Source organism: Pantherophis guttatus, chromosome 4 (assembly GCF_059756535.1).
Source record: "Pantherophis guttatus breed Tessera chromosome 4, ASM5975653v1, whole genome shotgun sequence".
Classification (NCBI taxonomy): Eukaryota; Metazoa; Chordata; class Lepidosauria; order Squamata; family Colubridae; genus Pantherophis; species Pantherophis guttatus.
Window position 1 is genome coordinate 5,329,749 of NC_142066.1, and position 22,346 is coordinate 5,352,094.

General features: G+C 47.3%; 1 protein-coding gene across 2 annotated transcripts; it reads left to right on the forward strand.

Moving 5' to 3' along the window:
- The first annotated feature begins 207 nt into the window (after window positions 1–207).
- On the forward strand, window positions 208–22,346 carry HAUS4 (HAUS augmin like complex subunit 4). 2 transcript variants are annotated; one of them, XM_087891700.1, is made up of 10 exons: window positions 208–413; window positions 2,440–2,487; window positions 2,605–2,747; window positions 8,858–8,974; window positions 11,187–11,327; window positions 12,040–12,136; window positions 14,595–14,740; window positions 16,095–16,225; window positions 18,123–18,191; window positions 22,085–22,346. In XM_087891700.1, the coding sequence occupies exons 2-10, from the start codon at window positions 2,463–2,465 to the stop codon at window positions 22,260–22,262; spliced, it is 1,047 nt and encodes a 348-aa protein (XP_087747826.1). In that variant the 5' UTR covers window positions 208–413; window positions 2,440–2,462; the 3' UTR covers window positions 22,263–22,346. The 2 variants fall into 2 exon arrangements, with proteins under 2 accessions (XP_087747826.1, XP_087747827.1); XM_087891701.1 differs by lacking the exon at window positions 208–413 and adding an exon at window positions 417–625.

A 22,346-nucleotide genomic window follows, 5' to 3' on the forward strand; every position in this document is an offset into this window, starting at 1 on the left:
TGATAAGAATTGAACGGCGGGCGCCCGGTTGGAGAAGGCGAGCCAACTCCACGCCGAAGACTAAGGAAAGAGTCCGACAGCGCCCCCTCTGGATGGCTGGAGGGAAATAAACCCGGGCGCTGACCAATCAGGATGCTTTTTTTAAAAAAAAAAAAAAACGCTCGGAGTCCCTCCTTCGGCTCCGACCCGCCTTCGTTGCCCAAGGCCACGCCTCCCCTTCTCGTTCGCCCATTGGCCGCTTTCCCTCGGCGCCACCAATCCCCTCCCCGCCAGCCTTTCGGTTGGAATTCTCGGCGCGCGCGAGGCGGAGGGCTGGTGGGGGGGGGGTGAGCGTTTCATCGAGCGCGCGGGGCAAAAAAAGAAGAAGAAAAAAAGGGCGGGTAGAGCGGCCACGCCCTCCCGTGACGTCACAGGTTGGCCTTCCAGGGCTTTGTTAGGGAAGGGAGGGGGGTGTCCTGGGGGGGGCAAGAATTTGGGGAGTGGGGGGGGAGATGCACGTTGGGGGGGGGAGTTTGTTAATCTTGAAATCTAATATTTTTTGGCTTTGCAATTGCTTTGCAGTTCCTGGGGGGGGGGGGAGTAAGGAGAGCTTCACCGGTTGCATTGCTGCCTGCTGCTTGGCAGGGTATTATAGCAAAGGACCAGCTAGGAGAGGGAGGGGGGGGCTTTGGGAAATGGGGGTGGGAGAGGATGCAAAGGCTTGCTGAAAGTTATTGGGGGTGGGGGAGAGATTTTCCTTGGGGACAGGGGAAAAAAATCAGAATAAAGCCCTTTCCCCATTTGCCCTACGCAGCGGGTTGGACTAGATGACCTCGGGTGCCCCTTGGCAGCCCTGGGATGCTCTGATCTCTGTTAGGATTGGCAGGGAGGGTGCACTTGCCTGGGTTGGATCTCTGGGGTGGCAGTTTGTTTTTTAATTGCCACTGATTTGTTTTTATTCTGCCCTTACTGATTTTATAAATGGGACTCAAGATGGCGAATGTACCCAACGTTCTTTCTTCGGCCAGCCCTAGAAGGCGGGCTGGGCTGAGAGGAACTGGATCAAAGCCACCCAGCTGGCTTTGGTGCCTAAGAAGGGACTAGAACTCCCAGTCTCCTGGTGATTGGCCCAAAGTCACCCAGCTGGCTCTCGTGCCTAAGGCGGGACTAGAACTCACCATCTCCCAGTGATTGGCCCAAAATCACCCAGCTGGCTTTTGTGTCTAAGGTGGGACTAGAACTCCCAGTCTCCTGGTGATTGGGGCAGAGTTACCCAGCCAACTTTCATGCCTAAGGTGGGACTAGAACTCACCATCTCCCGGTGACTGGCCCAGAGAGTCACTCAACTGGCTTTTGTGTCGAAGGCAGAATTAGAACTCACCATCTCCCGGTGATTGGCCCAAAGTGACCCAGCTGGCTTTTGTGCCTAAGGTGGGACTAGAACTCCCAGTCTCCTGGTGATTGGGGCAGAGTTACCCAGCCGGCTTTCATGCCTAAGGTGGGACTAGAACTCACCATCTCCCGGTGATTGGCCCAGAGAGTCACTCAACTGTCTTTCCTGGCTAAGGTGGGACTAGAACTCCCAGTCTCCTGGTGATTGGGGCAGAGTTACCCAGCCAGTTTCATGCCTAAGGTGGGACTAGAACTCACCATCTCCCGGTGATTGGCCCAGAGAGTCACTCAACTGTCTTTCCTGCCTAAGGTGGGACTAGAACTCCCAGTCTCCTGGTGATTGAGCCAGAGTTACCCAGCCAGCTTTCATGCCTAAGGCAGGACTAGAACTCACACTCTCCTGGTGATTGGTCCAATGTCACCCAGCAAACTTTCATGCCTAAAATGGAACTAGAACTCCCAGTCTCTTGATGATTGGCCCAAAGTCACCCAGCTGGCTTTCGTGCCTAAGGCGGAACTAAAACTCCCAGTCTCTCGGTGATTGGCCCAGAGTCACTCAGCAAACTTTCATGCCTAAAGTGGGACTAGAACTCCCAGTCTCCTGGTGATTGACCCAAAGTCACCCAGCCGGCTTTCATGGTTAAAGCCAGACTTGAACTCATGGTCTCCTACTTTCTAGCCTGGTGCCTTAAACTAGCTATCTTCCGTACCATGTGAGAAAGGAGAGGCTTGGCTCAAATTGTGAGGGAAACATCAACCCGTCATCCTCTCCCCAAAACATGGCGTCACCCCCTATTTATAATATAAGATTCCGCTTCTTCTCTAATCGGTAGCCCCTTCCAATGGGCACGAGTTCGAATCCTAACCCCCCCCCCCTTTCCCCTGGTGAATTAATTAACCCGGAGGGCAGCAGGTTGAATTTAAAAAAAAAAAAAATCTGATATGATCATTACATGCTTTTTATAAATCCGTACACCCGAAAGGAATCCGCCGGATTTATCTCCCGGCCATTTTTTTCTTTCATCAGATCTTGTTTCCGATTTTATTTCCTTTTTTTTTTTTTGGCAGTTTCCCCCGAGGAACGGGAAGGAATGGCGACTTCGGAAGCTGCGAACGGTAATTTCCTACAACCAGATCATCCCCCTCTGGCTTTTTGGGAGGGAACGTTAAAAAGAATTTAAAAAGGGGGGAAATTAGCTTTATTTCCTCCACCGCCTATGTCTGTTTCCGCAGATTGTAGGAGCCAGCTGCCCCCGTGCTCTTTGACGGATGATGATCTCTCGGCTAATCCTGGCTTGGCTAACCTCCTTACGGGTCTGAAAAAACACATCGATCCTTCGGGGATGACCATCGCTTTGGCCCAACCGTTGGAAGAGGTGAGATGAGAGATGGCTGGGGGGGTTGAGGGAAGAGCAAGGAAGTGGATAATAGTCGGCATACAGGTAGTCTTTAAGAAATTAATAGAGTTGGAAGGGACCTTGTAAGGTCATCTAGTCTGACCCCCGCCCAAGCAAGAGACCCTACACCCATGATGACGAGCCTACGGCACGCGTAGCCATATCGGTGGGTATGTGAGCTCAGCTCTGGCGTACATGTGCGTGCTGGCCAGCTGATTTTCGGGCCTTCTGGGCCCACCAGAAGTAGGGAAACGGGCTGTTTCCTGCCTCTGGAGGGCCTCAGGGTGGTGGTGGGGAAGGCCTGTTTTTTACTCTCCCCAGCCTCAAGAGCCTTTCTAGAAACCTGGGGAGGACGAAAACAGCCTTCCCAACCCCCCCTCACCCGGAAGCCCTCCCATTAATGCTTAACTTTTTTTCCCCTTAAAACCATTAGCTAAAATACATATATTATATATATATATATATGTATGTATGTATGTATGTATGTATGTATGTATGTATGTATGTATAAATATAAATATAAATATAAATATAAATTTGTTACATACATATTTTACATTTTATCTTCTCCCCTATTTGTGGTGTTCTTTATTTCTGCTCTCAAGCCATTCGTACCATTTGTTCCAAATTGTAATAGTAATCTCTTCTTTTTCTTTCATTTCTTTTCTTAACTTGTCCATCTCAGCATATTCTAAAACTTTTTTTTAATCACTTCTTCATCTGTCGGTGTTTCTTCCCGTTTCCATTTTTGTGCATATGTTATTCAAGCCCGAGCTGCTGTTATGATTTTTTTATTTTATTTTATTTTGAATTTATATACCGCACCTTCTCCCGAGGGACTCGGGGCGGTGTACAGCCAGATAAAAACATACAATACAAACATTAAAAACAATTAAAAAGATATATATTAATTTGGCCCCAATTTAAAATAACAAACCAATTAAAAATATTTTAAAAATATGTTAAGCTGATGTGTAAAATGTGTTAATGATGTGTAAAATCAGATATTTTATTTCTTTGGTATATGTTCTCGTAAATATTCCTAGTAGAAATGGAAGATTAGGATCTAAATCAGTGTTTTTCGACTTAAGACGCTTGAAGACGGGTGGACTTCAAATCCCAGAATTCCCCAGCCAGCTAGGCTGGCTGGGGAATTCTGGGAATTGAAGTCCATCCCTCTTCAATGACCAAGGTTGAAAGAGATGAGGTAGAATTTAAGGAAGATCCTAAGGGGAACGGGGGATTATGTTGCATTGCAGATCTTAAGCTTAGAATGAGCAAATGGATCACATATTCCCCGCTCGGCGTGTGAGAAATCCCGTCGATCGTCTCTGCAGTACAGAGAGATTAAAACAAACGCCGCAAAGGAAAATATTTACCCACGTAAGCTGCGGGATTCGACTTCTCTTGAGGCGGACGTATGTTTCATTTATGATAGCACGTGACGTACATACAGCAGCTAAGCCAGCCACGCAAGAAGACGGCGGAAGTCATCGGGGGAAATCGTGCGTTAAATCGCTCGATCCGATTCCTGAGGACGGACAGAAAATCTGTGTGCCTTTTGTCCAGCGTGTTTATTCAGTTCAGAGATCTTGTCGGGTTTTGTGAATCGGGTAGCTCCGTTCTTTTCTGGATTAAAAGCGGGGGGGGGCATATTTGGACTCAGGATGTTCAGCAGGCCTGAAATGAAGTTAATTCTCCCCGCTGGCACTCCAAGAAAACTTGAAAAAAAGAGGTGTTTTGGTGTCTGCTTGCCAAATAGTCTGTGTTCAGTGTCCCTAAACTGAATAGTCTATTACAGCTTCTATACATTGCCTGCCTGCCTGCCTCTCTCTCTCATCTATCTATCTCTGTCATCTATCTATCTCTCTTTCTCATCTATTATCTCTCTCTCATTTATCTATCGATCTATCTCTATCATCTCTCTCTCTCTCTCTCTCTCTCTCTCTCTATATATATATATATATATATATATATATATAAATAATCTATCTCTGCCATCTATCTATCTTTCTGTCTGTCTGTCTATATCTATCTATCTCTCATTTCTCATCTATTATCTCTCTCTCATTTATCTATCGATCTATTTCTATCATCTATCTTTCTCTCTCTCTCTCTCTCTATATATATATATAAATAATCTATCTCTGCCATCTATCTATCTTTCTGTCTGTCTGTCTATATCTATCTATCTCTCTTTCTCATCTATTATCTCTCTCTCATTTATCTATCTATTTCTATCATCTATCTTTCTCTCTCTCTATATATATATATATATAAATAATCTATCTCTGCCATCTATCTATCTTTCTGTCTGTCTCTTTCTATATCTATCTATCTCTCATCTCTCATCTATCTTTATCTCTCTCATCTATCTATCTATCTCAACTATGTCTCTCTCATCTATTTATCTGTCTCTTATCTATATCATCTATATCTCTCATATCTCTCATTTATCGATCTATCTCTATCATCTATCTTTCTATATATAATATATCTCTGTCATCTATCTTTCTTTCTGTCTGTCTCTTTCTATATCTATCTCTCATCTCTCATCTATCTTTATCTCTCTCATCTATCTATCTCAACTATGTCTCTCTCATCTATCTATTTATCTGTCTCTTATCTATATCATCTATATCTCTCTCATATCTCTCATTTATCGATCTATCTCTATCATCTATCTTTCTATATATAATATATCTCTGTCATCTATCTTTCTGTCTGTCTCTTTCTAATCTATCTCATCTCTCATCTCGCTCATCTCTCTCACTCATCTCTCTCGCTCATCTATCTATCATCTCTCTCTCTCTCTCTCTCTCTCTCTCTCTCTCTCTATATATATATATATATATATATAATCTATTGCAGTCATCTATCTATCATCTCTCTCTCTCTCTCTAATCTATCTAATCTAATCTATCAATATCTATCTACCTACCTACCTACAACAACCTTGCAAGGTAGGCTGAAAGAGCGTGACTAGCCCAAGGTCACTCAGCTGGCTTTGTCCCTAAGGCAGGACTAGAACTCATGGCCTCCTGCTTTCTAACATGGTGCCTCAGTCTCTCTCTCTCTCTCTCTCTCTCTCTCTCTCCCCGTCTCTCTTCCTCTCCTTCTCCATCTCTGTCTACCTCTATGTCTTCCTATTCATCTCTATCTCTTTCTGTCTATATCAATCTATATATCTACCTACCTACAAACTTAGATAGGTAGATAGACAGATGTAGATCGATATAGACAGAAAGAGATAGAGATGAATAGAAAGAGATGTAACAGTAGACAGGTAATCTACCTATCTACCTGCCTGTTCCCCCTCCCCTGTTTCTGTCTTTATTACTCTCACTCTCTCTCTATCTCTATCCATCAATTTATATCTATCTACATCTGTGTATAGGGGACGTGGTGGCTCAGTGGCTAAGACGCTGAGCTTGCCGATCGAAAGGTCGGCAGTTCAGCGGTTCGAATCCCTAGTGCCGCGTAACGGGGTAAGCTCCCGTTCCTTGTCCCAGCTTCTGCCAACCTGGCAGTTTGAAAGCACGTCAAAAATGCAAGTAGAAAAAATAGGGACCACCTTTGGTGGGAAGGGAACAGCGTTCCGTGCGCCTTTGGCATTGAGTCATGCCGGCCACATGACCACGGAGACGTCTTCGGACAGCGCTGGCTCTTCGGCTTTGAAACGGAGGTGAGCACCACCCCCTAGAGTCGGGAACAACTAGCACATGTGCGAGGGGAACCTTTACATCTGTGTATGTCTCTTCCTATCCATCTCTCTATCTCTTTCTGCCTATATATTTGTCTATGTACCTATCTAAAGTTGATAGGTAGACAGACAGACAGTTATGTATATATAGATAGATATAGACAGAAAAAGAGAGAGATAAGTGGATAGAAAGAGACGTAGATGGGTAATCTCTCTCTCTCTCTCTCTCTCTCTCTCTCTCTCTCTCTCTCTCTCTCTCTCTCTCTCTCTCTATATATATATATATATATATATATATATATATATATATATTTATACACAGAGAAAGAGATTCGGGTGGTTCGGGTGAATTGGTAGCTCCGACGATCACCAGGGAGCGAACCGGTTCTCCCCAACGATCAGATGGGCCCGCCCACCCGCGCTATTTTCCTACCTTTTATCTTCTCAGCTGATTCGCGTGGCAGAACGGATTGCCGCGCGAATCAGCTGTGTTACTCCTCCGAAGAAACCCTGAAGTGAAGATTTGTTCGAAATGCGCAGGCGCGCGCAACCTGCATTAGGTGCGGGCGCACACAAAGCGTGCGATCACCGAACCGGTTGTTAAACTGGGACGATCCCACCACTATATGTATGTATGTGTGTGTGTGTCTATGTGTCTATGTATGTGTATGTATATGTGTATGTGTATATATGTTTGTATATGTATGTATGTGTGTGTATATGTATGTATAGGCATATGTGTGTATGTATGTATACATATATGTGTGTATATATGTATACACACACACATATCTATATATCTATAGATATGTACATATATATATCTATCTTACCTACCTATCTACCTACCCATCCATCCATCTATCTATCTATCTATCTATCTATCTATCTATCTATCTATCTATCTATCTATCTATCTATCTATCTATCTATCTTACCAACCTACCTACCTACCTCTCTATCTATCTTACCATCTTACCAACCTCTCTCTATCTCTCTATCTATCTTACCATCTTACCTACCTACCTACCTATTCATCCATCCATCTATCTATCTTACCATCTTACCTACCTACCTCTCTCTCTCTATCTTACCATTTTACCTACCTACCTACCTATTCATCCATCCATCCATCTATCTATCTTACCATCTTACCTACCTCTATCTTACCATTTTACCTACCTACCTACCTACCTACCTACCTATTCATCCATCCATCCATCTATCTATCTTACCATTTTACCTACCTACCTATTCATCCATCCATCTATCTTACCATCTTACCTACCTACCTCTCTCTCTATCTTACCTACCTACCTACCTACCTACCTATTCATCCATCCATCCATCTATCTTACCATTTTACCTACCTACCTACCTACCTATCTATTCATCCATCCATCCATCCATCTATCTTACCATTTTACCTACCTACCTACCTACCTACCTACCTATTCATCCATCCATCCATCTATCTATCTTACCATCTTACCTACCTCTATCTTACCATTTTACCTACCTACCTACCTACCTACCTACCTACCTACCTACCTACCTACCTATCTATTCATCCATCCATCCATCTATCTATCTTACCATCTTACCTACCTACCTATTCATCCATCCATCTATCTTACCATCTTACCTACCTACCTCTCTCTCTATCTTACCTACCTACCTACCTACCTACCTATTCATCCATCCATCCATCTATCTATCTTACCATCTTACCTACCTACCTATCTATTCATCCATCCATCCATCTATCTATCTTACCATCTTACTTACCTACCTCTCTCTCTCTATCTTACCATCTTACCTACCTACCTACCTATCATCTACCTACCTACCGATCTATCTATCTATCTAATCTTACCATTTTAGCTACCTACCTACCTAGCTATCTTACCTACCTACCCATCCGTCTGTCTGTCTGTCTGTCTGTCTTACCAACCTACCTACCGCTCTCTCTATCTTACCATCTTACCTACCTATCATCTACCTACCTACCTACCTACCTACCTACCTACCTACCTACCTTATCTATCTATCTATCTATCTATCTATCTATCTATCTATCTATCTATCTATCTATCTATCTATCTATCTCCCTCCCTCTCCCCCATGTATATGCACACCCCACACTCTAAAACAAGAAGTGGCTGCCAGCCAAGCTCCAGAAAAAAAAACAACAACCTGCTGTTTTGCGGTCAAAGATGGTGGATCCTCGTCTTGGCATGATTATCTGGGCCGGAGCCCGGGAACTGCCTTCGCTTGCCGTTCCCGCCAGCGGCTCTTTAATGTAATTGAGCAAGTGCCCGTTGCCCTTATTAAAACCTTTTTCTCCTTCCCTCCCCCCTTCCCTCCTTCCCCTCTCCTCTCGCAGGCCAGGAAGGAATTGCAGATGCACAGTGCCAACTGGTTAAAATGGGAAGCTTTGCATCGGCTTTTGCAGGAAGCTTTGCTGAAGCCGGGAGCCGATCCGTCCCTCCAGGATAAAAAAGTAAGATCGGGGAAAAAGAAACACGGCAAACAAAGCCGGCCGGGCGGTTGGCGAGAGCGAGGGAGCGTTTGAACCGTTCCCTTGGCAAGGCGGTGCCAACTAACACGGCCGGCGGAGAGCAGATTTGGTGGTCTGCGGAATCTCAACGGAGCGGAAAAGCGAAATAAAAATTAAATTGGTTTGGCCGGAGGGATTCGCTGTCAACTCGGTAATTACGTTCTGTTTAAACTGGAAACCCGGCACATAGGTAGGATAGGAAGCCTAACGGCGGGGTCCTTGACTTACGACCCGCAGTTGAGCCCGACGTTTCGGTCGTTGAGCGAGACGGGGAAGGGAGTTTTCACCCCATTTTACAACTTTTCCATAACGTTAAGCGAATCGCTGCCGTTGATCAAAGTTAGTCGGCCCGGTTGTTAAATGAAACCTGGCTTTCCCCCTTTGTCGGAAGGTCTCAAGAGGAGGAGGAGGACGATGACTGAGGGGGTCCTTGGTGTTCTCTGAGCTTGCTGGTTTTCTTGCAGACGTTTCATTACCCAACTAGGTAACATCATCAGTGCAAGTGATGATGAGGCGGCTTGTCCTGTTGAGTTTTGGTGGGAATGTTCTTAGGGGTTCCTTGGTTAGGAACTTTGATATATATCAAGTAAATATATATCCTCCTCTTCCTCCTCCTCCCCCTCCCCCTTCTTTCTTCTCTTCCTCCTCCTTCTTCTCTTCATTCTCTTCCTTTTCCTTCTCTTCCTCCTCTCCTTCTCCTTCTCTTCCTTTTCTTTCTCCTTCTCCTTTTCCTTCTCCTTCTCTTCCTTCTCTTCCTCCAGCTTCTTTTCTTCCTTCTCTCCTCCTCCTCCTCTTCCTTTCCTTTCTTCTCTTCCTCCTCCTCTTTTCTTCCTCCTTCTTTTCCTCCTCCCTTCTCTCCTCCTCCTCTTCCTTTCCTTTCTCCTCCTCCTCCTCCCCCTTCTTCTCTTTCTTCTCTTCCTCCTTCTCTTCATTCTCTTCCTTTTCCTTTTCCTTCTCTTCCTCCTCTCCTCCTTTTTTTTCTTTTCTTTCTCCTCCTTTTCCTTCTTCTCTTCCTTCTCTTCCTCCAGCTTCCTTTTCTCCTCCTCCTCCTCCTCCTCTTCCTCTCCTTTCTCCTCCTCCTCCCCTTCTTCTCTTTCTTCTCCTCTTCCTCCTCCTCCTTCTCTTCATTCTCTTCCTTTTCCTTTTCCTTCTCTTCCTCCTCTCCTCCTCCTTCTCTTCCTTTTCCTTCTCCTTACTTCTCTTCCTCCACCTTCTTCTCTCCTCCTCCTCCTCTTCCTTTCCTTTCTTCTCTTCCTCCTCCTCCTCTTTTCTTTCTCCTTCTCTTCCTTTTCCTTTTTCTCTTCCTCCTCCTTCTCTTCCTTTCCTTTCTCCTCCTCCTCTTCCTTTCCTTTCTCCGCCTCCTCCTCTTTATCTCCACAATCCTCACTCTCTTGTACTACTGATGCTTTTTTATTTTAATAATTCAATGCCTGCAAAATAACAACCAAACTCAGAGACCACTGGGAACCCCACAATCCTCCTTCTCCTCTTCTGCACAAACCCCTTTCCCTTTTAGCAGTGATGATGTTCTCTAGTATGGTAGTGAAACATCTACACAAAAAAAGAAAAAAAACCCCACCAAGAGATCAGATCATCATTTCAACCCTGGGCTACAAATATTCTCTTCCATCGATGACCTTTTGAGTTGCCGTCCCAGAGGCCTGTCGAACGGCATCGAGCCAAGTTGTTTTCTCGGCCGTCGGGATAAAAATTCGGGCCAAACCTCCCTTCGAGCATCCCTTGAAATCCCTCTGTGAGAAAAGCGAGGATTACAAAACAACAGGATTAAAAAAATAAATAAAAATAAAAGAAAAATATAATCGATGGCCGTAACTCAGAGCCATTAATAATTGATGGCCGTAACTCAGAGCTACGGCCATCAAAACACAGCTCAACCGGTCATTATAATGAAACAAGGCCGCTCGGCGGCGCGTTCGCGAAGCAAAAACCCAGGCCTCATTGTGGTTTTTTTAAACCTAACGGCCAACTTCACACAAGGCTCCATCGGATTTTGTTTTGTCTTTGGCTCGGTGACTCAGCCAGCCAGAGATTTTACGGCTTAAAATGTGTTGTCTGGAGGGAAGGTTCTGGTTGGGTGAAGTTTATTTATCTCTCTCTTTTTTCCCCCTCTAAATCTTCTTTTCCTGCCCTCAAGTTCCTGGAAACCCTAGAACAGCAGCTGCTAGTAGCGGAGTTGAAACGGATGCTTGATCTCCATTCGTCCCTGCCAAACGCCCGTCCGTCTGTCTTAGGCCTGGAAACCCGACATTTAACCGAGTTTCTCCCGCCTCACCAAGTAAGGATCCACCCGTTCCTGCCCCATCCGTTGTGGAGAGAGGCCGCTCTGCTGAAATGGCAACCCCCCCCCATTTTCTGTGCTATGCAGGCAGTCCTCGAATTACGACCAGAATCGAACCGCGAATGTTCCGTTGCGAAGCGAAGCCTGTGGCGAAGTGAATTTTGCTTCCGTTTCACGGCCTTCCTCACCGCCGTTCTTAAGCGAATCCGGCAGCGTAAGGATTCGCTTAAGTTAAGTTCTTCAGTTAAGAACACGGCCGTTAAGAGAAATATCTGCCTCTACCTAGGATCGAACTCACGGCCTCCTGATTGTGAGGCGAGGGCTGCACCTCTAGGCCACCGCACCGCTCTCACACGACTCTTGGATCACGCGATCGAAAAATTCAGGTGCTTGGCAACCGACTTGTATTTACGACGGTTGCATTTTCCCTGGGCTCACGTGATTTCCCCCCTTTTACGACCTTCTGACCAGATTCACTTAACAACCATTGTTCCTAAGTGAACCACCGCAGCGATTCACTGAACAACGGTGGCAGGGAAGGTCGTCAAACAGGGCGAAACTCACTTCACGTCTGTCTTTGTTTAGCCACGGAAATTTTGGGCTCGACTGTGGTCGTACGTCGAGGACTATCTCATCCTGGAGAGAACAGGCGATAAATCGAAAGTCTGTCAGAGGAAGGAATATATTTCTCTTTCTGTATTCCCTCTAGGACCTGGAACAAATGCAGAAACACCTCCCAGCCGAGGTGGAGAAGTTTCTGAAGGCCAAATGTTTGGACGTGCTGAGTTACTATCGTCCCGAGAGTGGTAAATTTGGAATTATAGGTCATATGGGGTGGTCTGGTGGTGGGTGCAGGCCAGGATGCCAGGTGTGTGTATGTGGGGGGGATTTTTTAAAAAACGGACAAGAAAAACTAAATGTACAAATACAGATTAACCGATAACCATTTAACAATGAGCCTTGGTGGCGCAGCAGACTAAAGCACTGTTAAGTAACACCAGCTGCCTGCAATTACTGCGAGTTCGAATCTCCCCAGGCTCAAGGTTGACTCAGCCTTCCATCCTTTCGAGGGAGGTAAAATGAGGACCCGGTTTGTCAGTCATAAACTGACTTTGTATAAAAAAGAACACCCCTTAGGGAGGCCCCCGAAAGTCCTACTAAGTAGGTATATACAAAAGTATGAAGGCTATTGCTTAACGCATGGTAAGCCGCCCCGAGTCTCCGGAGAAGACCAATAAATCAAACCAATAAATAAATAAATAAATAAATAAATAAATAATAATAAATAAATAAACAAACAAACAAACAAACAAACAAACAAACAAACAGAATTGGAAGGGACCTTGTAGTTCATCGAGCACAACCTCCCGCCCAAGCAGGAGGGTCTGCAACCTTAAATACTCAAAAGAGCCATTTGGGCCCGTTTCCCTCAGAAAAGAAAACACCGGGAGCCACAAAACCTGGGTGGGCGTGGCCAACTCGACGTCACTCACTTCCACCAGTCACATGACATCCCCCGTAGCCACGCCTACCCAGCCGGTCATTAGGGCAGAGAATCAGTTGTTAAAAAACGCCGGAAACGACAAAATCCTTTTGACATATCTCTCTCCTCCCTTCCTTCCTCCCTCCCTCTCTCTCTCTCTCTGTATCTCTCTCTGTCTCTGTCTCTCCACCTCTCTCTGTATCTCTCTATATCTCTCTCTCTTCCCCCACTCTCTCTGTATCTCTCTGTCTCTGCCCCGGCAGCTTCTCCATCCCCCGCTGTTGCCCTGACCTTCTCAGGGAAGGCGAGGAGTGACTAGGAGGGGAGGGCGAGGAGCAGAGCCAGCCAGTGGTCGGCTCACCTGACAGGGAGCCACAGCTGAGGGACCAAAGAGCCACATGCGGCTCCAGAGCCACAGGCGCTGATCTTTGCACTACACCATTTCTGACAAGATGGCAGTCCAATCTCTTTATTTATTTATTTATTTATTTATTTATTTATTTATTTATTTATTTATTTATTAATCGAACTTCTATACCGCCCTTCTCCTTTCGGACTCAGGGCGGTGAACAGCCAAAATAAAAACATTTATACATAACACTACAATTAAAAATAGATTTAAAATAATTACATAAATTTGGCCCGTAATTTCAAACTTGTCAATATAAAATCCGCATTAAAATTTTAAAACCAACCCTAAAATCAAGACAGACCGGCTAACTGAAGCAAGTAAGTTTTTAGGGCCCGACGAAAAGTCCGGAGGTCGGAGATCACTCGTATCTCTGGGGGTAGATTGTTCCAAAGGGTAGGTGCCACCACAGAGAAGGCTCTCCTCCTGGGGGTCGCCAGCCGATATTGGCTGACGGCACCCTGAGGAGGCCCTCTCTGTGGGAGCGAACCGGCCGGTGGGAGGCTATTGGTGGCAGAAGGCGGTCCTGTAAGTACCCCGGAAAGCCTCCAGGGATGAAGCTCCCACAACTTCCGAAGGCAACTTCTGTTCCACTGGTTGATTGTTCTTCCTGTCAGAAAATGTCTCCTTATTTCCAGGTTGAATCTCTCCTTGTTCAGCTTCCATCCATTATTCCTTTGTCTGGCCTTCGGGTGCCTTGGAAAATAACTTGACCCCCTCCTCTATGTGGCAGCCCCTCAAATATTGGAAGACTGCTATCATGTCTCCCCTGGGCCTTCTCTTCACTAGACTAGACATACCCAGTTCCTGCAACCGTTCATCCTATGTTTTAGCCTCCAGTCCCCTCATCATCCTGGTTGCTCTTCTCTGCACTCTTTCCAGAGTCTCCACATCTTTTTTAGAGTGTGTTGACCAAAACTCGACCAATAAGAGCCTTGGTAGTACAGGGGTTTAAGGCACCCTGTTATTAAGCTGGTTATTAAGACCAGCTGCCTGCAATTACTGCAGGGTTCGAATCTCGCCAAGGCTCAAGGTTGACTCAGCCTTCCATCCTTTCTAAGGTAGGTAAATTGAGGACCCAGTTTGTGGGGGCAATAAGCTGACTTTGTATAAAATATACAAAAGGATGAAGGCTATTGCTGAGCACATTGTAAGCCGCCCTGAGTCTTCGGAGAAGGGCGGCATATAAATCAAATTAAAAAAAAAAAATACAATCAAGATCAAGGGAGGTACTAACACCACTCTAGAAAGCCTTAGTAAGACCACACTTAGAGTACTGCATCCAGCGATCCGTAGCAGACTCACAGAATCAGTAGCAGACTTCAGAGGATTTCACCGCTGATCTTGTCCCTTCCGAATTTGCTTCCGGCAGATAACGTCGGAGCCGCCGCCCAGATGATTATGCTGGGCGCCTTGCCGGAGAGTCTAGTCACCGAGAAGCAGCATCTGAAGGAGGCCAGAGCTCAGCAGGAAGAGCTGGTCGGGTATCTGGAGCAGCAGAAAGCAGCTTACCCCCAGGTAGAGGGTGCAAATATATATATATATATATATGTATTTTCTGGCCTGTCCCACAATTCCGAGATTAGGGTAATCTTTTCAACAGCAGCCTTTTGAAGTCTGCCGTCTGCGTTCGGGTTTCTAAAAGAAACCCTGGTTGCATTTTTGAAAAAGCCGGGGATGGTTTGATCCCAGATAAAATATCTTTGGCTCCTGTAATCCTTGCTGGGAAATCCACCCCCCCCCCCTCACCTCAGTCAGGAGTCTGGGAGCATCTGGTACCGAACGAAACAAACGATGCTCAAAGGGCTGAAGCTCTTCTCATTTCGTCAGCACGGCGCCTGCGATTTGAGATTTTGACTTCGATTGGGTTTTTTCTCCCACTTTTATGATTGCTTGTAATAACTCAGGGCAAACATACCAGATACTCGTTCTTCCTCCCACAACAGTTTTTACCCAGAAGAACTCTGTGAGGTACGCTGGGTTGTTTAACGTGGGACTAGAACTCACAGGCACCTGGTTTCTAGGCCAGCACTTTAACTACCATTTATCTATCTATCTATCTATCTATCTATCTATCTATCTATCTATCTACCTTCCTTCCATCCATCCACCCACCTATCTATCTACCCTACCAGTATCTATCTACCTACCTACCATCTGTTTTCCTTCCCTCTCTCCCTCCTCTCCCCCTCCCTCCTTTCCTTCCTTCCTTCCTTCCTTCCTTCCTTCTTTCCTTCTCCTCACCGTCTCCTCTTGATTGGCCCAAAGTCACCCAGCTGGCTTTCATGCCTAAAATGGAACTAGAACTCTCGGTCTGCTGCTGATTGGCCCAGAGTTACCCAGATGGCTTTCATGCCTAAGGCGGGACTAGAACTCACTGTCTCCTGATGATTGGCCCAAAGTTACTCAGACGGGTTTCATACCTAAGGCGGGACTAGAACTCCCCGTCTCCTGATGATTGGCCCAAAATTACCCAGACGGGTTTCATACCTAAGGCGGGACTAGAACTCACTGTGTCCTGCTGATTGGCCCAAAGTCACCCAGCCGGCTTTCATGCCTAAAATGGGACTAGAACTCACCATCTCCTGGTGATTGGCTCAAAGTCACCCAATTGGCTTTCATGCCTAAGGCGGGACTAGAACTCACTGTCTCCTGGTGATTGGCCCAGCATTTAGCCACTAAACCGAATCGGTTCACATGGCGCCTCTAAGGCGTGAATTATCGTGAGAAGGTGCTGCCGTTCCAGGAAAGGGTGCAGTGGTCCCACAAGATAGACCTGTGCAAGGGATGAATGGCCGTACGATAACTTCAGAGTGTTGTGCTCCTCCTTTTGTGATTGTCTCTTTGCCTTTTTGTTCCTCGTTTGTTTCAGGTCCTGCTGCGTTGTTTGGCTCTCCTGAAACGATTGGCCCGTGAGTTCCGCCTTGGGGTCCAGTCCGAACTGGACCAGGTCAACACCCAGTATATGGAGATTAAATGCACTGCTATGTTGCTCAAGATACGGTGAGTTTCCTTTCCTGAAATTGGGGGCCCAAAAACGGTCGGCTCCCGACGCCATTTTTCTCAAGGAAAATGTTAAGGATATTGTTGTGTTACCAACCAGCAGAGTAAGTGCACAGAGAAACGGTACTGAGAGCAATGAATACAATACATACAAACTGTTTTAACAAAGCTTTTACTTCGTAGCGAAAAACAATTGCGTAGTCTTAATCAATCCAAGTCTTTAGCCATTCAAATCAATCCTGAGTTACAGAAATCGTCTCACCATACAAACAGCAGTAGGTAATAAACAGCAATTCAACGCTGGTAACGAATCACAATGGTAGCAGATCCATCCACGTCTTCACACACGACAGTAACAGTTCCAACCAACAAAGTCAAGCAATGATGAGAGCAGGTCCAACAATGACTATAGCTCGGCTTCCTTCTTATATACAGTTTACACTAGTAATTATCCACTTAAGATAAGTGAAGTCAGCAGTGCAATGGCTCAAAAGTACAATTAGGATAATTGCAGTCAGCAGTCATTAGTCATTACAATGACTCAGCAGTACAATTACTCAGCATTACATCTTACAGTTACAGAATACATTTAAAGTGATAGAACACATATATTGCCTGAACAACCTGTTAGGCTTACACCATATCCTAACAGAAAACACTCCTGATAGACTTTTCCTCCAGTGCAGTGGTGACGAACCTATGGCAGGCGTGTCAGAGGTGGCACTCAGAGTTCTCTCTGTGGGCACGCACACAGGCCGTCGCCCCAGCCCAGCTCCATCGCATTTGGCCCCCGGGGGGGAGAGTGGGAGGGAGGGAAAGAGAGAGAGGGAAAGGAAGAGAATAAGAGGGAGGGAGGGAAAGAAAGAGAGGAAGAGAAAGGGAAAGGGGAGAGAAAGAGGGAGGGAGAGAGGGAGGGAGGAGAAGAGAGGAAGAGAAAGAGAGGGAGGAAGGGAAAGAGAGAAAGGGAAGGAGGGAAGAGAGAGGAAGGTAGGGAAGGAAAGAGAGAAAGAGGGAGAGGGAGGAAAAGAGGGAGAGAAAGGGAAAAGAGACGGAGGGGAAGAGAGGGAGGGAAGGAAAGAGTAGAGAGAGGAAGGGAGGGAGGGAGGGAAACAGGGTGAGAAAGGGGAAAAGGGGAAGAGAGGAAGGGAAGGGAGGAAAGAGGGAGAGATGGAGGGAGGGAAAGAGAAAGGGGAAAGGGAGGGAGGGGAAGAGAGAAAGAGAGGGAAAAGAGGGAGGGGAAGAGATAAAGAGGGAGGGAAAGCAAGAGAGAGGGAGAGAGAAAGGGGGAAAAGAGGGAGGGAGGGGAAGAGAGAAGGGGAGAGAAAGGGGGGAAAGATAGGGAGGGGAAGAGAGGAAGGGAGGGAAGGAAAGAGATAAAGAGGGAGAGGGAGGGAAAGAGAAAGGGGGAAGAGAGAGGGAGGAAGGGAAATAGAGAGAGAGGGAAAAGGGAGGGAAAGAGAGAAATGATATTACAAAACTTTTCCTTTTTTACTGTTGCTAAACGTAATATTTCAAAAGCAGACCAAAAAAAAAAAAAACCCCCGAAGAGGCATCAAAGTGCATTCATCACGTTTTTTTTTCTTAGAACAATTAGCCGAACTCTGCCTTGTTTACCATCCTTTTAGGTCGTAAAACCTCCTTCTTGAGGTTAAATTGCCGTCTTGGCACTTGGCGATAAGCAAATGGGTTTTTGGGGTTGCAGTTTGGGCACTACGTCTCTCCAAGGTTCGCCATCCCTGCTCGAGCGGGCAACTTTCTGCAAGTTGCTAATGAGAAGCTCAAGGATGGTTGGTTTGTAGAAAACCTTCTCCAGAGAGAGCGGCCGGTGGCAAAAGACCTTCTCTCTCTGGTAGGAATAGAAATCTACCAATCCCCACTCCAAACTCTTATCTTCTAGGTTCGAGGAACTGAAGATCCTGTCGGAAACTTACACACCTGAGATCGTGAATGTGCATCGGATGATCAGGTGAGCTGAGAATAGAAAAAATGGAATGGAATGGAATGAAGCAGCGGTGAAATCCGAATTTTTTTTACTACCGGTTCTGTGGGCGTGGCTTGGTGGGTGTAATGGGGCTTGGTGGGCGGGGCTTGGTGGGCGGGGCAGGGGAAAGATACTGCAAAATCCCCATTCCCTCCGCACTCCTGGGGGAAGGATACTGCCAAATCTCCATTCCCACCCCACTCCAGGGGGAGGATACTGCAAAATCTCCATTCCCACCCCACTCCAGGGGGAAGGATACTGCAAAATCTCCATTCCCACCCCACTCCAGGGGGAGGATACTGCAAAATCTCCATTCCCACTCCAGGGGAAGGATACTCCAAAATCCCCATTCCCTCCCCACTCCTGGGGGAAGGATACTCCAAAATCCCCATTCCCTCCCCACTCCTGGGGGAAGGATACTGCAAAATCCCCATCCCCACCCCACTCCAGGGGAAGGATACTGCAAAATCTCCATTCCCTCCTCACTCCAGGGGGAGGATACTGCAAAATCTCCATTCCCACCCCACTCCAGGGGAAGGATACTCCATAATCCCCATTCCCTCCCCACTCCTGGGGGAAGGATACTGCAAAATCCCCATTCCCACCCCACTCCAGGGGAAGGATACTGCAAAATCCGCATTCCCACCCCACTCTGGGGCCAGCCAGAGGTAGTATTTGCTGGTTCTCCAAACTGCTCAAAATTTCCGCTACGGGTTCTCCAGAATCTGTCAGAACCTGCTGGATTTCACCCCTGGATTGAAGGGACCTTGGAGATCTTCTAATCCAACTCCCTGCTCAAGCAGAAGGCCCTATATCAGGGGCAGTGGTGGGCTGCAGCCGGTTCAGACCGGTTTGGGCGAAGCAGTAGGTCCAATGATCAGCTGGCCCCGCCCACACGCCCCCGCCTTATCCTGGCCTTTATTTCCTTCTTTCTGGCTGAGCGGATTTGCGCAGCACAGCTGATTTCCGCGCTTCCGCTGTTTCTACTTACCGGGTCTGCCATAGAAGGTAAGCAGCTGAGCTTCAAATTGCTGTATCTCGAACGCTGCGCGCAAGTGCGCGCTCACAGAACTGGCTGTTAAACCAGTTGCAGCCCACCACTGACCAGGGGTGTCAAACTCAAGCTTAGACCTCGCCCATGGGACCGCCTAGGAAACACCAAAGGACCGGCCTGCGATGCCTCTGCCAGCAAAAACAGAGCACGCAGGTTCTCCCCCACCCCCACCCCCACCCCCAGCTCTGTTTTATCTGGTAGAGGCCGTCTAAGGTGGATGGTGCCACAGCAGAGGGCCCAAAGAGCCGCATGCAGCTCCGGAGCTGCAGGTTGCTGACACCCGGACTAGAACATGGGTGTCAAACTCAAGGCTCGCGGGCCTGATCCAACCCACAGGTTGCTTACATCCGGCCTGCGGGGCCGCGATGGGAACAGCAAAGTGATGTCCCAGTGCCTGGAGGCTGTGCGGATCTGGATGGGGAGGAACAGGCTCAAGCTCAACCCTTCCAAGACTGAGTGGCTGTGGCTCCCGGCATCCCGATATAGTCAGTTGACTCCATCCCTGACTATCGGGGGCGAGTCTTTGGCCTCCGCGGAGAGGGCGCGCAATCTGGGAGTCCTCCTGGATACGCAGCTGTCCTTGGAGGAACATCTGACGGCTGTAGCCAGGGGGACCTTTTGTCAGGTTCTCCTGATTCGCCAGTTGTGGCCCTTTCTTGATCGGGATTCCCTGTGCACAGTCACTTACGCCCTCGTCACCTCGTGCCTGGACTACTGCAACGCTCTCTACATGGGGCTCCCCTTGAGGGGCACCCGGAGGCTCCAGCTGGTCCAGAATGCAGCCGCACAGGTAATTACGGGAGCCGCCTGGCGCTCCCACATAACACCCCTCCTGTGTGAGCTGCACTGGCTCCCAGTGGTCTTCCGGGTGCGCTTCAAGGTGTTGGTTACCACCTTTAAAGCGCTCCATGGCATAGGACCTGGATACCTTCGAGACCGCCTGCTGCTACCGACGGCCTCCCATCGACCTGTGCGCTCCCACAGAGAGGGCCTCCTCGGGATGCCATCAGCCAAACAATGTAGGCTGGTGACCCCCAGAAGGAGGGCCTTCTCTGTGGGGGCACCTACCCTCTGGAATCAGCTGCCCCCAGAGATAAGGAGAATCCAAGACCTTAGTGCCTTCCGCCGTGCCCTTAAAACTTTCTTTTTTCAGCAAGCTGGTTTAACATATTTTTTAACATATTTTTAATTTTTTAATTGGTTTGTTATCTTAAATTGGGGCCAAATTAATATATATCCTTTTAATGGCTTTTTAATGTTTGTATTGTATGTTTTTATCTGGCTGTACACCACCCTGAGTCCCTCGGGAGAAGGTGCGGTATATAAATTCGAAATAAAATAAAATAAAATTAAAAAATAAAGGATTGGCCCACGATGCTCTGCCAGCGAAAACGGAGCTCAGGAGCGTTGCGTGCATCCCCACCCCCGAGCTCCGTTTTCACCGGCCGAGGGATGGCAAAACAAACTCAAAACCGAAGGAGAAATGTTTCCCCTTTTGCATTTGAGGATGCGAGAAGGGACAGGAAAGGAAAAAGGGAAAGAAGAAAGACAGAAAAAGAAAGGGAAGATGGGACGACGGCAAGGAAGGGAAAACAAATAAAGAGGTGAAGGAAGAAGAAAGGAAAATGAAGAGGGAAGGAAAAAGGAAGGAAGGAAGATTATAATGAGAGTGAGGGAGTGTTTGAGGGATGTTCTGCCTTAGCACTTGGCCACCACAAGTGCCCCCAACACGAGTGATGTCAAGCTAGCCATACCCACTATGGCCACGCACCCCCCCTGCCCGAGGTCAAACACAACCCTGATGTGTCCCTCAATGATATCGAGTTTGGCACCCCTCCCCGATATCATTCCAGTCAAATCAGGGGTGAAATCTACTTACCTTCCCAACCCGTTCGGAACTGCACACGCAGAGGGTAAAAAAACAGGTTACTTCCTGGTTAAAACCAGGTAACGACGACCGGGAGGGTGGGCGGAGCCTCGTGCCGCCATCAGCTACCGGTTCTCCAAACCACCCGCCGCCATTGCTACTGGTTCTGCCGAACCGGTCCGAACTGGGAGCATTTCACCCCTGAGTCAAATGTCCGATCTCTTCTTAAAAGTGATGAAGTACCCACGACTTTGGGAGGCAAGCCTGATGAATTGTTCTCGCTGTCAGGAAATTTCTCCTCCGTTCCAGATTGCTTCTCTCCATTGTTTCTTCTCCTGCCCTCAGATGCTTTGGAGAATAGCTTGACCCCCTCTTCTTTGGGGCAGCCCCTGAGATATCGGAACACTCCTATCATGTCTCCCCTAGTCCTTCTTTTCCCAGTTCCAACAACAACCTTTTTGCTTGGGAGAAAAAAAAAATTGACTTTATGGTGGCAGGTGGAGCAGTGAGGTGAGAATCCAGAAGGTCCCACGAATGTAGTTAGAAGTGAATGCGGGTAGCAGTCCTGGATTTACGACCACAGCTGAGCTCCAAATTTCTGTCGCTAAGTGAGACAGATGTTAAAGCGAGCTTCGCCCCATTTGACGACCTTTCTCGCCGTCGTTAAGGGAATCACTTGCCGTCGTTCAATTAGTAACACGGTGCATAAGTGGATCTGGCTCCCCTGTGGACTTTGCTTCCTGAGAAGGTCGCAAAAGGGGATCACAAGATCCCGGGACCCCCTGCAACCATTGTAAGTGCGTGCCGGTTGCCAAAACATCTGCGTTTCGATCACATTAATCACCTCTGCGAAAACTATCCTAAGTCACTTTTTTCGGGGGCCGTTGTCCCTTCGAGCGGTCGCTAAACGGACTTGCTGTAAGTATACGTTTTATCCGTTCTCTCATTCTTCTCCAGGGACAAACTGCAGGGCGGCTTGAGCCAGGAAGAACAAGACCTAGCCACTTCCCGCAAGTTCCTTTCGAATTACGAGATCCTGGGGCCGGAATTTGAGGAGTTAGTAAAAGAATACACACGGTTGCAAGAAATTATTCAAAACCGCCGGTGGGTGCTGACCGAATTGAACAAAAACTGAAGGAGGCCCCCCTCTCGCACGTCTTGTTTGCAGACAGTTGAAAGAGGATGCGCAATAAATGCATCGCGCAATAAAAAATCAAAA